Source organism: Mus pahari, chromosome 12, assembly GCF_900095145.1.
Source record: "Mus pahari chromosome 12, PAHARI_EIJ_v1.1, whole genome shotgun sequence".
NCBI lineage: Eukaryota > Metazoa > Chordata > Mammalia > Rodentia > Muridae > Mus > Mus pahari.
The window spans coordinates 32526376-32544153 of record NC_034601.1 but is presented as its reverse complement, the minus strand read 5'-3'; the positions used below and the strand labels follow the sequence as shown (position 1 = coordinate 32544153).

The 17778-nt window shown below is 41.5% G+C and overlaps 1 protein-coding gene across 3 annotated transcripts in view; it reads left to right on the top strand.

The window, feature by feature from the left end:
- Nucleotides 1-15836, top strand: part of Gtf2e1 (general transcription factor IIE subunit 1) — a 28339-nt gene extending 12503 nt beyond the window's left edge. For all 3 annotated transcript variants that reach the window (XM_021209267.1, XM_021209268.2, XM_029544582.1), the window contains exons 3-5: nucleotides 4566-4767; nucleotides 9733-9974; nucleotides 13847-15836. In XM_021209267.1, coding sequence (XP_021064926.1) covers nucleotides 4566-4767; nucleotides 9733-9974; nucleotides 13847-14271 — 869 coding nt within the window. In that variant the 3' untranslated portion in view covers nucleotides 14272-15836. The remainder of the gene's footprint in view (nucleotides 1-4565; nucleotides 4768-9732; nucleotides 9975-13846) is intronic.
- Nucleotides 15837-17778: the final 1942 nt, after the last annotated feature.

The following is a 17778-nucleotide window of genomic DNA, read 5'->3' as shown; positions in this document are numbered from 1 at the left end:
TCCTTTGTTCCAAGTCCTTATCTCCTGTCTTCTTCACTCTGAATTCAGGTTTGTTCTTATATTTGGAAAGTTAAAATGGTATAGACATTTCTCTTCCCTTCCTTTCCCACTCCCTTTGAAGTGTGACTTGCCTTCATTACAGAGCTGGGGCATTGCTGTTCTATCAAATAGATGGCCCTAAAATCGTTCTGAAATGCCCATTGGTAAAAGGATCTTTTTCTCCCTACTTCAAATGCGTATTTGCAATTGGATTTACTTTGATCCTTCTAGCAAACGTAATAGGTTAATGGTCAGCTGAGTAAATGCCAGCCATGTGACGGGCACTTAATGCTTATTAAATCGTTTAATACAAGATCTCCTCTTTTCTATTCCTTCTAAAGAAGAGAGGACTTCATAGCTACATGGGAAAAAATTGTTGGATTAGAGCCGCTAGAGATTGTAAGTTGGAGAAAAGATGCATGGTTCAGATGGAATCCAGGATTAGTGTAATGCTGTTAACTTAGTATCTATAAGTCTTTATTCCAATATATGTCAAACATGGACAGTATTATTATACAGACTTGTCTCTGGTGAATACATGGGAATATTTATTAAGCCGCTTGCTTGCTTCTTTAATAGATAGTGAGAATAGATACCCCATCTTTTTTTGACAGTGTCAGTTCCATCATTGTCCAGCTTTGCCCACAGAATTTGTACAGCTTTCCTTTTCTCTCTGCTCCCACATTGTAAGATCTGTCTTGCATGTTCTCCCTGACATGGCTTTGCTTCAGTAGTTTTGCCTTGGTTTTATATGTGGAAAGATGGAATGGGGCACTGGGTTTCATTCTAATCTCTTCTCTTGTACTGGGCAGTCTGTCTGTACAGCTTAGTACAGAGTGGTTTAGTCACATGAATAGTTGTCATCAATCACCTCCTAGCAGTTCTCTACTTGATGTCTTTTATCAAAATAGAGATGTGGGCAAGTAAAGGTATGCTTGTTGAGTTGATTATTCTGGTGTTCTTTGTTACATGCATGTTGGCTTGTATGCAGGAGTGTACATCTTCTAGTGTTGGTCCCTCAGATGGAGTATTTTGTTTGTTTGTTTGTTTGCTTGTTTTTTAAGTCCTATGTTTCCCTGGCATGGAACCTGCCTAGGGGGTAGGCAGGCTGGTCATTGAGCCTCAGGGATCTGCCTATCTTGCCAGTACTGGAATTAGAAGGACATGCTCCATGCCCTGCTTGTTCTTCTGTAAACCTGGGTTATAGAATGGGGTTCAGGTCCACAGACTTACACTGCAAGCGCTCTGCCTACTGTCTGAGCTCTCCTCCTAGCCCTGCCTGCTGCACAGTCTTTATGTTGTTCTTCAGTCAGACGTGTATATAGCAAACAAACTTATGTTTATGCATGCTTCTTTAGCAAGAGGAACTACATGTTAGGAGGTGTGTGTGTTCCCTTGTTTCAGTAACATGATGCTTGAAGGACTTAGAGGATATGGGCTTTTTTTTTTTTTTTTTTTTTTTTTTTTTTGTGGTTTTTCGAGACAGGGTTTCTTTGTACAGTTCTGGCTGTCCTGGAACTCACTTTGTAGACCAGGCTGGCCTTGAACTCAGAAATACGTCTGCCTCTGCCTCCTGAGTGCTGGGATTAAAGGTGTGCGCCACCACGCCCAGCGGATATGGGCTTTTTGGTAATTTTCCAGAGGATTTAAAAAATGGGCTTCTGTGTTTGCTGGAAGGCCCAGTGGATCAAAGCACTCCAAGCCTGAGAACCCTAGTTTGACCCGTGAGACCTACACTCTGGGTGGGAAGAGAGAACGGACTTCTCTGTACTCGCACACTCTGGCGTGTGCGTGTGGATTCACATGGGACTGACTGTACACACACATTAAAATAAACCTCATTTTGAAGAAAATGGGGGTAATTCTCTGATTGAAGAAAAATGGGGGTAATTCTCTGATTGGATATTTTAATAAATCTTGTATCTATGGCTACAAGAGTGAAAGGCTGAACTGCTCAGTAAAGACTCCGTTGTAGTAGCTTGGGTTCACGGGAAAATTGGCGTGGTTTTACAGTGTCCATGCCGTGGCTTCTCAGGCAGAATTCTTCAAAGCTCAGTCCTGACCTCCTACTACGATGGTAACATTTGATGGGAGGTTTTGTTTTTTGTTTTTGTTTGTTTTTTTTCTGACACAAACAACAACAACAATAAAACCCACAGCCTAGCTGTAAGTACTGGACGACAACCTCCTAGCTTTGGGGGGCTCCCTGTCCCCCTCTCATCTGGGATAAAGAAAATCAGGAAGAGTGATACATGACCAAAGTACTCACTTATTCTTGGGCATAGGGCTGGAGACATAGAAATAGATTCAACTGGAACATGTCTGTAGGATTTGGTGTCACACTGAAGTAGAAATGCCTAGTTTGTTTACTCTGTTGCTGGGGAAGAGAGGAGAGGAGGGGCTGGTCCTTGCTATGTGTCCTGCACTAGTACTTAATTATCTTTCTTAATTCCTCAGGTAAATTCTGTAGAAAAGGAAGAATTCAAATCCCTGGGAATAAGGCCAAACTGGAAATGCATTTATATTAGGGTGTAGATTGTAAGACAGTAGTTTTAGCATAATAGTTGAGCTGATTGGATTCTTCCCCAGCACCCAGCTTGTTATGTAACCTTGACCCAAAACTGCTGAGGCTGTTAGAACTTGCGTATTTTATACCTTTATCTGGACATAGTAATGCAAAGCCAAAGGTTAAAGTTACTCAGTACTTTGTAAACACTCAAGGCACAGTAGTTAAAGGTGCTGTTGTTTTCTTGTATTGCTGTATGACTTTGTACTAATCATAAATTTCTTGAGAGCCTTAGTTCTGCTAGCCCTTCCCAGAATTAGTGAACGGATCAAAAACTGCAAGGTTGTGCCTTAGAAGCAGCTCTGTATAAATAGTTGTTAACCAGAGCTGTCTGTGGTTGCATTAGTGTTTTGGGACCAAATTCTGCAGTGTTTGAGTGTACGTTTAATGTAAGATGAGAAGTTTAGATATTGTTCTGAGGGTGTTAGAGACCGAGCTTTCAGATAGACTTGACTTTAGAGCAGGAGGATAGGGCAGTATCAAGGGTGGTACAGGGGCCTGGGCCTGGGGAGGGAGAACCTAAAGATCAAGGTGCACGCTTATGAGGCCACGCTTGGTTAACAGTAGTGATGAAAACTTGGGGACATTTCTTTGAAATCACTGAAGTTCTGTGTTGAATGTAAGGGGTATGGAAACAAAAAATAAGTTCCTTGAACTTTAAATTTGACACTGACTGAATATATTTTCTAAACATCAATGGTTTGTAGACATGAAGCAGTAGTCCTCAGAGAGGTGGCTCACTGTTTAAGAGGACTTGATGCCTTTGCGGAGAATCAGAATTTTGTTTCCAGCACCTGTATCAGGCAGTGCACAACCTCCTGTAACTTAGGCTTCAGAACCCATTGCTGTCTTCTGGCTTTGAAGGCACCTGCATATACATATGTATGTGTGCATACACAAACACACATTAAAAAATAAACTCTAAAAAAGAAGAAAAGTAGAAGAAATACTAGTTTAACAATACTTAAGACCACCAAAAGCTTTTAGTTTTAGCTATTTATTTGGCCTTTTCCAAAATAATAATATTCCAAATGTACAATGTATGAAGAAAGCTGTTAGAAAGGCATACAAATTGTAGCGTGAAATAGTAAAGGCAATCCATGCTACTCCTGCAGTGCCTGGCCGGCCTGCTCTCATGGTGCTCCAAAATCTCTCCACCCAGCTTGCTAAGTTCCTATCGGTGGGTTGCTACCATGCCAGCCCATGCTTCTAAATTCTCTCGGCTTTTTGGGGTGCACTGCAAACCTATGCTTTGCCTCCATACCTTTCTATCTGGAACCTAAACTGGACATCTTGGAGGATAATATGTAGATTTTTACCAGAGGATTTTTATTTAATATGGCTTATAAGATTAGGATGCTAGTTGTTGCGCCCAGCGATTGAGTTACTTGTTGATTCTGAACTAAGTTTGTGTGGTGTTCACACAGCTACTCAACTGGGTTCCAGAGAGAAAGGTACAGCAGCAAAGTGTGGGTTTGCAAGAAGTGCACCCCAAAAGGCTGAGAGAATTTACAAGTGTGAGGCTAGCATGGTAGCGACCTGCCAGTGGGAGCTTAGGGAGCTGGGTGGAGAGATGTTGGAGCACCGTGTCAGAGTCTGCTGAGATGGGAGCAGGCGAGCCCGGCACTGCGGGCATGGCATGGATTGCCTTTACTATTTCACGCTATACAAATTCAACAGTAAGGTGTGCATAATTTGCTGTAAGTTAAATGTAAAATATGTTAGAAATGTGATTTTCAAAAACTTATTTGTCAGATTTTAGCATAAAAATGATGGACATATATAGAGATGGACAGATCTATGATGAATATGACATATAGAGTCTTGGTGGTGGGTACATTGAAAATCGGTTCTTCTGACCTGTTTGTGTTTGGAGGCTTTACTAAAACGTTGGAGGCGTGGAGCTTGGGCTTATCTGGAAGATTTCCCTCTTCTGACCCCAGACTTGACTTTTCTGTAGGAACTTTCCGCTGCACCTTTTGCCATACAGAGGTAGAAGAAGATGAATCAGCAATGCCCAAAAAAGATGTTCGCGCGCTTTTGGCAAGATTTAATGAACAAATTGAGCCCATTTATGCATTGCTTCGGGAGACAGAGGATGTAAACTTGGCCTATGAAATACTTGAGCCAGAACCCACGGAAATCCCAGCACTGAAGCAAAGGTGAGTGGAAGCTTGGCTTTATTTACCAAGAGCCTTTTAAAACCTGCACTGGCTTTAACTTTGGAGGCTAGATTAAGTATTTACCAGGAGACTAAAGACTCAAATGTCGCAGAGATTCCAAGCTCTGCCATGCTTGTCTTACTAACTCGTGCCTGTACTCACATTCGTTCGTACTGAATGCAATAGAAAGTAGGCCTTTGGCAAAAATCTTTAAATAGTCATTTTCACCTCAACCACTCCTCTGCTGCGGCCTGCAGCACTTAGCCAATTGATAGTCGGTTCTAAATTAGTTGTGCCTCTTGAGAATATTTGAATTTTCCTATTTAACCCACCTTCCTTCCTACTCCTACTCCATCAAGATAGGGTTTCTCTGAGTAGCCCTGCTGGAACCAGTTTTGTAGACCAGGCTGACCTTGAACTCAGAGATCCATCTGCCTCTACCTCCTAAGTACTGGGATTAAAGGCATGTGACACCACTGCTAGGCTTCTAGTCAACTCTCAAAGGCCAAATTTAGAATTGAGAATTTAGCATTTTCCTATAGATTTTTGTTTGTTTTTAAATTAGCATGTAAGATTTGTTGTGGTCTTTGCACGCATATCTTGTTTTTTGTTGATCTTCCTCCCTGACCTCTCCATGTTTCATATACACATACTTAAAAATTAAAAGCTAGGGTTCAGGTATGAATGAGAATATTCAATATTTATTCTTGTGAAATATCTTCAACACAAACTTGTTGTCATAGTCAGGGTTAAATGCAACTTTGTGGAGGTGTGGTGTTACCTGTGGGTTAGGACTGCTAACGGTGCTTTCTGTCTTCCTTCCCCCCCTCCATGTGCGCTAGTGTTTGAATTAATTGCTAGGCAGGCTTAGTTCTACCGTGCCGTGAAAAGTCACTATGTATTTTAAAAGATTAATTACTTTTTTAGTTCATGTCTGTGAGTGTTTTGCCTGCAAGTATGTATGTGCACTGTATGTGTAGCTACAGAGGACAGAAGAAGGTGTCAGATTCCCTAGAACTGAAATTATGAATTCTTGTGAGTGCTGGGAAGTGAACCCAGATCCTCTGTAAGAACAACAACGCCTTTAACCTCTAAGCTATCTCCAGCCCACACAGGTTATTCTATTATTTTTTTGGAAAGCATAAGTAGGAACTACTTCCTTCTTTCCAATACCACGGTGAGGTCACCCCCATCAGCCTCCTCCTGACTATTCCAGGTGTATTTGTGTGGTCTTTTGGAACTTCTGTTTTATTTTTTTACTGAAAATAGATCTTTGTTCATAACAATGTATTCTGATGCCAATTCCTCTACCCCAAGTTCTTTTAAATCCTTCCTACTTCCTCCTACAAGAGAATGCAGACCCTTTCTTTCTCTCATTAGGAAACAGGGATTGAAATAATAACAATAACAATAATAATATAATATAAGATAAAATAAAACCAAATCAGAATAAGACAAACTAGCCAAAGAAAAAGTACAAGAAACAAACAGATGCTGGGACATATACATGTATACACACAGGAAATTCATGAAACAAAATTGGAAACCACAATATATAAGCAAAAGATTTGTAAGATTAAAAGGGGGGGGAATGGGGCACACAGAAAGCATCATCAGACAAAACAAAACAAACAAACAAACAAAAAACAAAAACAAACAAACAACCCCCCCCAAACCTCCAAAATATCATTAAATTGGTTTGACCATCTCCTGCTGAGCATGGGGCCTGCCCTAAGATGTGCTTTATGTATCCAGTGAGACTCCATTGGAGAAAACAAACGTTCCTTTGTGAGTGACTATCATTTGGAAATAGTTTCTGGGTTAGGGGTATGTCTGCTTCTCCTCTCAGCACTGGAACCCCATCTGCATGGATCCATGTAGGTCCCGTGGGTGTTGCCTCAGTCTCTGAGTTCATTTGTGTATTAGTCCGGCTGTGTCTGGAAGACAGTTATTCTGCCTCCTGTTCCAGAAAATTCCTTGATCACAGAAGGGAAGGGTCCGATGGACACATGTCATCTAGGACTGCGTGTTCCAAGGTCTCTCGCTCTCTGCACTTTGTCTAATGGTGGGTCTTTGTATTTGTTCATTCCATCTGCTGCAGGAAGAAGCTTTTCTGGTGCTGACTGAGCAAACACTGGTTTATGAGTACAGCAGACTATCATTAGGAATCATTTTATTGGTGTAATTCTTTAGCAGTTCCCCTAAGTCCATGGCCTATCTAGTCTCAGATTCACCTGGGCATTGTCACTCTTCTGTCTTCTAGAATGGGCCTCAATTCAATCAGAAAGTGGTTGTCTTAGTGTGGGTTTTATTGCTGTGAAGAGACACCATGACCAAGGCAACTCATAAAGAAAACATTTCGTTGGAGCTAGCTTACAGTTTCAGAGGTTTAGTTCATGATCATTATGGTGGGAAGCATTGCAGTGTCCAGGCAGGCATGGTACTGGAGGAGGTGACAGTTCTACATCTTGATCCACAGGCAGCCAGGGGGAGACTGGCTTTTGTTTCACATGGGGTGGAGCTTGAGCATATAAGACTTCAAAACCCTGCTCCAACAGTGACAAGTCTACCCTCCTCCAGTAAGGCCACACCTCCGGTAGTTCCACTCCTGTGAGCCAAGCATTCAAACCCAGGAGTCTGTGGGGTATACCTATTCACGCCACCTTCACAACTTTTATACCACTATTGAACCCACGTGTCTTGGGTCACCTTTGCAGATTGCAGTGTTTGTAGATGGGTTGGTGTTTATTTGTCTTCACTGGTAGTGTACATAGTTCCTTCCAGGACCATCAACATTGGTAAGTAGTGGTCAGAGTTCTAAGTAACCACCAGCTTGACTGCTCTGTGGTCAGTGAGTTGTGTGGGTGTTGTCTTCAGCAATAGGGCCTTACTGTCAGTTTGTGTAGAACAACCAATAGCCTTGGGAATAGCCTGGGTTGTTAGAGGGTTTCCATGGGATCCTCTTGGCCAACAACTCAATTAAACATAAGTCATTCTCAGCACTGTAGGTTTCATTTGGTGGCAAGAGATGTCTACTTGGGGCTCTGACTTCCCTGTTAATGGTGACTCCATTTAGATTTCTTTTATAAATGTTTATGTTTTAAGAAGCTGCCAGGTGATGGTACACACATTTAATCCCAGTACTTGGAAGGCAGAGGCAGATGAATCTCTTAGGTTTGAGGCCAGCCTGGTCTACAGAGTGAGTTCTAGAACAGCCAGGGATACACAGAGAAACCCTGTCTCAAAATAAACAAACAAAATCCAAACAAACCAAAAAACAAAACAGAAAAGAAGCAGTGGCAGCGACTATGATATTAGGGGCCTATGCAGTCCCTCAAAGGCCCTTCGTTTCAGCTTCCCTCTCTGTGTGTCCTCCTTACCTCTTTCCCTTGCTCTCCCCATTTGAAATTCCCATTCAGTCCATCCCCACTCTCTGTCCATTCACAATTGCATTCTATTTCCCCTTCCTAGGAAGGTCATACCCACCTCCAAGTCCCTTACTCTATACCTAATTCCTGTGGCTATATGAACTGTAGCCTGCTTATCAAAGACCTAATAGTTAACTTCTGCATGTAAACGAATACATACTGTATTTATCTTTTTGAGTCTGGATTATCTTACTCAGCATGGTTTGTTTTTTTCCCCTAGTAGCATATTTATTTATTTATTTGTTTATTTATTTATTTATTTATTTATTTATTTATTTATTTATGATTCCCTCTGGTATTTACTGTTTAAGAATAGCAAGTCCTGAGCTAATTGCATTTCTTCCCAGTTGTACAGAGAATTTTGTAACTTTATCAGTTACTTTGAACTTAGCTCCTAACACCATGAGTCAGTTAGAGTGTCTTTTGGATAATTTGTCTTCTATGCCCAGAGGCTTGACTTAGTACAGTTCTCAGCTCGGTTGCATCCTGAAGGGTCTAGATTTCTTCCATCTCTGTTCTCTCCTGTTGTGTTGGCTTCTTAGGACTGTGAGGGGAACTGCCCTAGGGTAGCCATCTGGGTCTTGAATATTACCTGCAGATGAAAATATCCAAATATAGAGAGGATAGCATCCTTTCCTTGTGTCTTATTTAAAAATATGACTAAAGAAACTAGAAAACATCCTTTATTTTGTCTGTCTGCCAGTGTCTTACTGGCTAGAATTACTCTGTATATTTATTTTAAACCAATATCAGATAATGAGAATGAAATGACATGATTGGTACTCAGAGCAGCTAAGTTTCACTTTGGTGGGGAAAGTTCTTAGAGTTCTTTGGAGCAACTAGCCATCAGTATTTAAAGAAAAATGATAAACAAAAACAGAGGAGTTGTGCCTAACAGGGAAACATTATCCTCCATAGCACAGACACCTTCATTTTTTTTTTTTTTTTTTTTTGGTTTTTCGAGACAGGGTTTCTCTGGGTAGTCCTGGCTGTCCTGGAACTCACTCTGTAGACCAGGCTGGCCTCGANTTTCTCTGGGTAGTCCTGGCTGTCCTGGAACTCACTCTGTAGACCAGGCTGGCCTCGAACTCAGAAATCCGCCTGCCTCTGCCTCCCAAGTGCTGGGATTAAATTTTAGGCATGCGCCACCACGCCCGGCAGACACCTTCATATTTAACTCAGTAAATTAACTTACTGCTGAGACATAAACATTTACTGTCATTAACTGATGCCCCAAATAAAATCTACTTTTTAAGTAGACTGTCACTGTGTCCTTCCCCTCCCCCATGCCAGTTAATGGTCACATATCAATCTCTAAAATGCTAGGTGTTCATATATGCAAGAGGGTCCAGTGTTTGAAGAACTTAAATATGATGTAATCCATATAGCTTTCACATTGTATTCTAGAAGAGTTGTTGAGGTATGCCTGCCTCGTTGCTAGATAACTTTTGTTCAAACTCCTAATGCGTTAGGCCTCTCTCCAGCTGTCCTTCATGTTACATAACTTTCCTCCTTGTTCGACTCTCCTTTTCTACAGCAAAGACCGAGCAGCAACTGCTGCTGGAGCTGCTGGCCTGGCAGGTGGGCACCACCGGGAGGCGTGGGCCAACAAAGGCCCCTCGTATGAGGACTTGTATACTCAGAATGTTGTCATTAGCATGGATGACCAAGATGATGTGCATCGCCCCTCGCTGGAAGGGAAAGCTGCCAAACAGAGACCCGTTTGGTTGAGAGAGAGCACAGTCCCTGGGGCGTACAGTTCTGAAGAGATGAAGGAAGGTAAGAGTGGGAAGGTGGATAGGTCATGGAGCTGCTGGAAGGTAACTCAGCTTAGAAGGAGAATGCCTGGGTAATTCTTGGTTTATTGAAAATTCACTGTAGGAGACTGAGCACGAAGCGTTAACACCAACTGTGTTCTGTTGTCTTTCAGCATAGACAAGTTAGCAATAGGTTTTTAAAGATTTATTTATATTTTTATATCTATTAGTGTTTGCATGTATATATGTATATGTACTACATGACCCCTAGTGCCCAAGGAAGTAAGAAGATGGTATCAGACTCTCTGGAACTAGAGCCACAGATATTTTAGTGCTTCCACGAGGATGCTGGGAGCTGAACTCAGGACCTCTGGAAGAGCAACAAGTGCTCTTAAACACTGCTCCATCTTTCCAGTCCCAGATGTCTGTTTTCAGATTTGAAATACTAGCATATTTTAATTTTTGGTTAAAGTACAATTGTGTTGTACTATTTTCTCATAAGTAACAAGGAACCTTTTGCTAGCTGAATATATAGGAAGATACCACATGATAAAGGATTGAGCAACCCTGTGTCCAAGAAAATTGATAGAACTTTATTTTGGACAATTTTCTAAGTCTCTGAGCCCCAAAGGGGTAGCAGTTGGTAATCATTTTCTCAAGTTTAACAAGTGCAGGGTTTTGCTTTGTAAGTAATGTAGCTCAGGTACTGGACTCAGCCTTGGTGATGACAGAGAAAACAGCTGCTGAGACTGGACAGACAGGGGATGGACTGGGAAGCTGAGGCCACAGGAGTGGACTGTCTGCCCGCTAGGTTTTGTTATTAGCTTGTCATGTGAATGGACTCTTCCGTGCAGAAGCATCTCAGTTACGGAAAGCCCCTCCTATCTTAACCTTCCCCTACCTTTGTTCCTAAGGTTTCCATCAGTAGGCTCGATATTCCGGCAGTCGGGAAGAGAGAGGGAGGTACTGTGGCTACAGGTAGTAGCTCTCCTGTAATTGACTCCCTTTGAGAGTCCAGTTCCAGTCAGAAATATTTCTGTGACAACCATATTTTTCTTTCTTCCTCACTTATTAACCTGCAATGTTCAGTTACTTGGGTTGAAGCTGTGCTGGGTTATGTAGTAGTGGTATTCAATAGGCTTATTCTCCTCAACTTGGGTTTTTCCCTCTTCTTGAAGCAATCAGATCTTTCTCTGATGAACTCAGAAACAAAATTAACTCAGATAAAATTATTATTTACTAGCATAATATACAATTAAGCTAGTAAGTTTAGCTTTGAACATTTATAATTCATAGGATAATAGAATATGAGTCCTGGGCTTAAATAAGCTGGTCTACCCAGGTTTTCTGTCCTTGCATTTGTCCTTACATTTGTCCTTGCTTGTCATGATGCTGAACATGGGCTGTTCATTGAATTAATAAGAGCGTCTTCTTTGTCCTGAACTGAATTTTCCTCAAACGTGAATTATTTTTGTGTCTACCTGAATTTTTACAGGCTTCAGTCATGTCTTCATTATGACACCAAAAGCTCTGATTCCCTGTGCCCCTGCTTTCCTTCCCAGTGACCTCTTTCCCAAAGTCATTTGCAGTCAGAGTTTTCTGTTTTGCTTTATCCAGTCCATCTCTAGTTTTACTATGCATTCTTGAGACCCACTCAGCAGAATGGTACCTGTAGCTTATACACAGATCACTAAAAACTGAGGTCTCGTTTTCAGTACGGTGGTTTTTACCTGACATTTTGCTTGTTACTTTGGTTCTGGAAGAATGCTAAGACTAATGTTAGAAACATGGACGGGGTCCTCTAGGACAGATGTTGTCCAACCTTGTATTTAATAACTTAGGCTGTGTCATTCAACATAGTTTACATTATTTTTCTATATGTAGTTGTTCTTTCTCTTTGACTATGTAAATATTTATCTTTTTGCTGACTTAGGCAAACTTTAGCTTTTTAATTTTTTTTTCTATATCTTGGCTATAAAGCCCCCAAATTGCGTAGCAGCATCAGTGACTTTGACAGACAGCGTGTACTTTCTTTGTAACTTTTAGCTGTTACATAGGACTTCCTGGAAGTATTACCTTTACTTTCTCACCCAGAAATAGGCATATTCATCTTTGTTTTTGTCTTCGGTTTTAATCTGTTAACAAACCAATCCTTCCCCGCCCCAGACGGTAGTCATCAGACTCTATGCACCATGTGTACATTTACTTTTATTTTACAAACTGTATTTGCATTTCCTCATATTTTGTACTTTGAACATTAAAATACCATGTTGGTAAAAATAAAGTGTTGGAAACCCATTAGAAACAGCTTCCCCGGGGACCCACAAGCCTTTCTTGCCCTCTTGCAGTGAGGTCTCTGGAAGGAACATCTGCCTTCAGCAGCATTTAGCTTGGATTCTGATGTCCGTGTTATGCTAAGTCTCTTTTCTCTAGCGTTCTCTTCTCTCTTTGCCCAGTATCTCACATAGGAGTTCTGTTCTTTTCAAAATATCTAGCTTCAGCTGTGTGCTCAGGGTAGTACAAGGTGATTTCACTTTACTCATGGGCAGAATCCACCATTTCTGAGCTTTGTCTTGATGATAGTTGGTAATTTTCCTATATATCAGACCCATTCTGAGTACTTCACATTCCCTTGGGCTCCACAGGAATTCAGTGAAGCAAATACTATTATTTTCTTTCCAATGTTATACTTGGGGAAAGTGGAGAAATGAAAAATAGTGTAACTTTACCCAAACCACATAGCCAATATGTGTTAATATTTGAATCAAGGAGACAGAATCCAAGTGACTTTTAGTCCTTTTATATATGTAAAGGGCGGTCTGTTTAAGTCTAACTAAATGCAAAATACCAACAAATGTGTCACCATAGTGTATCAGCCAAGATGTGTGTATATAAAGTGTATATGTGTGTATATGTGGTGAGAGAAAATTTATTTCTTAATGACCTTTTTATACTGAGTTCAAAGTTTGTATAATTTGCTTCAGGAAGATGACACTGCCATTTATTTACTCATTCAGCAAATTCTTACTCACTGCCTAACACATGGCAGGTATTGTCCTACTGCCGGGTGCACAGTGAATAAGAGATAGAATTTGTCGTGGCAGATTCTCTATCCTTAGAAAGGAACAAAGGCAATAAGCCTAAGTCGCTCTGTTGGAAAAGGAGCACTGTGAGCCAAAGCACAGCCTTGCTAAAGTGACATTGGAGTAAAGACATAAAGACAAAGGGAAGTTAGTTGCATAAAGACCTAGACAAAAAATAATTCCGTTAGGGCAAACAGGCAGTCCAAATACCTTGAGGGAGTGTGTGTGTGTGTTGGAATGTGTCCAGGAGTAGCAACTATAGCTGGCACAGAGTGAATAAGTGGGGAGAATGAGTAAGAGCTTGGTGGCCAGGAGGAGTTCAGTATGAGGTAGCACCTTTGGGCATCAGTAGGCCTCTGGCTTTTACTCTGAGTGAGGTGAAAGCCCTGTTTTCATTCCGTGTTATACCGGCTGCTGTGCCTGGTGCTATCTTGGCACCATCTCATGGGTTCTTGCCCAGAGTCTTAGTGGGCGCACCTTCTCTCACTTTCCTAATGTTTAGAAATTGAAAATTTTGCTTAAAATAGTACAGCTTGCCTGGGGGAGGGGAGGATTCACCCCTCACAGTCCTGCAAGCTTCTGTGAACCTGTAAATTCCATGTACTGAATCACTGTGCTACTTAAGCTTTAGTTTCTAAGAAACGTTTTAGATGTTTTGTAGACCAACGGCTCAGAAAATGGAAGCAGTGAGCTCTGCGTTGTATTTGTGAACGTAAACATAAGGCATTAAAGCCTTTTTTTTTATTGCATTAGTTACAAATGAATGGTCTTAGTTTTTAAGGATCTTGACTTTCTGGCTTTTAACTTCCAGGTGGCATCGATGTGGACACATTTCAGGAGCGGGAGGAAGCCCGTGCGGGGCCTGATGACAATGAGGAGGTCATGCGAGCTCTACTCATTCATGAGAAGAAGACTTCTTCGGCTACAGCTGGCTCTGTGGGAGCAGCTGCTCCGGTGACAGCTGCTAATGGCAGTGACTCTGAGAGTGAGACCAGTGAGTCGGATGATGACTCTCCACCCCGGCCAGCAGCTGCGGCTCCTCATCATCGCCATGAAGATGAGGAAGACGAGGAGTTTGCAGAAGTAGCAGGTGACCCCATTGTTATGGTGGCTGGCTGTCCATTCTCCTACAGTGAAGTTAGCCAGCGGCCGGAACTGGTAGCCCAGATGACCCCAGAAGAGAAGGAAGCATACATAGCTATGGGTCAGCGTATGTTTGAGGATCTCTTTGAGTGAGCTTTTCCTGCTGCTAGCCCATTGCAGAGAGAAACTTCCCATCAAGTGCTTAAGGGCCTTCCCGCCTGTTTATGCAAAGCACCTGTTAATCTAGTACAGAAGCATAGTAGGAGAGAAAATTTGATTATTATTATTTTTTTTAATGTAAGAAACTTCCCAGAAAGTTAGGTAGGTTATAAGTATTCAGTTCCCTTTTATTATTAAAGTATTAATATTTTTCTCTATTTCTTTATCTAATTTTTTCCTTTCCTTTTTAAGACATATTTTTCTCACTCTGACTAAAATGTTCCTGTCTACCTTCAGAACCGTACTAGGGATAAGTGTTCCCTAGTATTGTAGCTGCATTGTGGTCAGGCGTTTGAGATAATTCCTTATATTCCTGTCAACCAAAGCAGCTTACCAAGAAGCAGATCACTGCTTAGGGGAATATCCAAGCACTTCATCTTCCTCAAAATTGAGTGTGGGGCCAATCTGTAAAAGGGTGCCTGAATCTTAGGTTCATGTGTAAACTAGAATCCTCGTCGGTAGAACCGTTAAGGCTGGTGGATTGTTTCCTTTTGGGACATAGTTTAGGTGATGTAAACAGAGCAGGTTAGGCCTACCCTCATGGAGAAATGCAAGAGGAACATGCAGGAAGGGAAGGAGTCTGCGTCCAGGGCTGAAGGGTGGAGGGTTCTGGGAACTGTGCCTTAGAGCTGTCTCAGTGTGATTTGGAAATCTCAGATGTAGAGCTGAGACTGGCCCCACTTCCCCCACTTGTTCTATAGACCTGTACCAGTGCTCTGAATTGAGGAGCCTTTCCAGTACTGAGCAGTATAGAAGTGCAGATTCCCCCGCTCTCGTCACTCTTCCAGAGGTCATCAAAGCCTTTATTTGTCTCTCCTTTGAGCCTCATCAGACATCGTACTTCAGTGCCTCTACTGTGTTGTTGAGCATTGCAACCTCAAGGAACATAGTCATTAGCATGGTGTTATTCCTGAAGGCAGAACTTTAAAAATAAAAGACTTTCATATAAGGTCTACAACAATTAAACTTTTATAGTATTTTCCCTTGCTTTGTGACTTTTAGTTATCATTTTGTAGTATATGTGTGAAGCTAAGAACGTTTTAGAGAATCTGAGCCTTGTATAAAGTGATGACATAGTTACCTGGTTGTTGGATGACTGAATATTAACAGTCTACTTACTACAGGGTAAAGCTGGTTAATTTCTGGCTCTGACTTCATGGCGCATACCTACCATGAGCACTCTTTCCATTTAAAGATGTTAGAGGCTCCTCACTGGCCATCATCTAAGAGCAAAGGTGCAATTTGATGCGATTTAAATTTTTGGCAATGAATTGCCTTAAAAAACCTTTTTTATGTATTTATCTTAAATACATGAACTGTTCAACTTTAAAATTTTGTTTTTTAAACCTTCATAGTTGTAGAAAGATGTTAATTTGTAAAACATTAATTTTTAAACTATATGTTCTTTGTTTCGTTTTATATGAGATTGTGTAAGTGTACATTTCAGTAGTGGAAAATGTATTAATAAAGGCACTCATTAAAGCTGCATTTGAAATAGACTAAAGAGGTGGTTGTACTCACTAAAGTACATTAATGAGGAACTAAATATTTTCCAAGAAAAATACAGCCATTCATAGGAAGGCATTGGGAAGAAAGGGTATCCATATTGTGTTACATGTAAAAGGACCCCATCCCCTATAGAGGACATATAAGCCATCCCCTATAGAGGACACATAAGCCATCCCCTATAGAGGACACATAAGCCATCCCCTATAGAGGACATATAAGCCATCCCCTATAGAGGACATATAAGGTACTGTTTGCAAGGACTCCTGCCTGTTCTAGTTGCCTGATCATCTAGAACAAACATGAAGCAGGGATGGTGTGTCAGTGAGGGCTGGGATTTGCAGTGATCCAGTGCTTTCTACAACAGAAAAGAGATCCCCATATTATAAAATACACATAGATAGTGGGTTACATGGAGAAATAGGGAACGACAAAAGCAAATTCTATGCTAATGCCAGGATTATTAGGTGTGTTCTTTTTATATTTGAATCCCAGGTTAATCAAATTATAATAATACAACAGTAAAACTTAATGTATAGGATTTTGACTGTTGCCTCTGTATTTCAATAACACATGTAACAGGCCTCAGGAGAGCTTACTCTTATTTTATCAGACAGGTATGCTTGTCTCAAGCTGCTCAGCAACTTGTTATGGGAAGCCAATTAGTGACAGGAAAACCAAAAATGGAAGCAGTGCCAATTGTTAGCCTCGGAAGCTCTAGCAGGGGCAGATCTATTCCCAAAGGTGGTAACTGCATGCAGTGACAGTGTAAAGAGGGGTTCCAGGGTACCACTGCCCACAGTGTACAGCGGGGGACAGGCAGGGAGCAGTTTGCCTAATTTTGTTGGCTCTCTTGTTTGAGCTGCCCACATAGCCCAGCTTTGCCACTGCCCTTAAGATTTTAATGGACCTCAACCTCGAAGACGACTTCTAGTAGCATTTCTTTGGGAAACTACTGCTCCTTTGTAGGGAGAGAAGCAAGGGTCTCTCACCACCTGAATGGATTTCTCCCCAGTACCTTTAATAGCAGTCTGTGGAGGACACGGGGAGGGGAGGGAGTTGGGGCGGGGAAGGTAGGCATCAATAGTTTATCTCCTTTTTTGTAAGAATCTCCCAGCCGTTCTCTGGGGTTCTGCCATGAAATTTGACTAAAATTTCAGCTTCCCCTTTTCTTTTCCATGTCATCCCTATTTTTTTCCAAAGGCCTTGGAAAGTTTTCATGTTCTAAGATCTTCCTGTTCCTTTCAAATAGCTGTCTTTCCAAATAGTTGTAGCTTCTACAGGCAAAGGCAGGGCCTGTCAAGATGGCTCCCTAACCAAGGCACCATCTCCCTGTCTCTAGGAGCCAGCATGGGAGGTTTGCCATGGCTTCTTTTTTCCTTCAGGCAGTTAATGGTTTGTCTCACTGGAATACATCCTGTGTATTATATCCCTGGATATGAATCACTTTCACTTACACCGTTCCTCCAAATCCCGGGCAGCAAATCCTGGGAGAAGTCAGGGGACCAGGTACTAGTTCCTATCTAGTGAAACATTTCCTGGCCGTTTTCTCAACACCCAGGTATGAAATGATTGTGCTAGAGTCCCCAGGTTTATTTTAGCTAATATTTTATGGAAGCAAGTGATCACAGTGTTAAAATAAAGCCAAGCAACACCAACAAAAAATGCTCTGTGACTTGCTAAAGGAAGTCAAAACCAGGCATTGGGGCATTTTAATTGAGAGACTAAGGTAGAAGACAGATTTGGAATTGACAGTGTCACAGGTCCACAAGAAGAATGGCAGCGAATTGGGCTTCTGTTTCCCCATCTCGCTGTGGTATTTAACTCTAGTCATCTGCATGACTAAGGGAGGAATAATTGAGTATCTTATAATTATTTGAGTATTCTAAGAGGTTGGGTACCAGCGGGTGATGAGAACAGCAAAGGCCAGTTCAC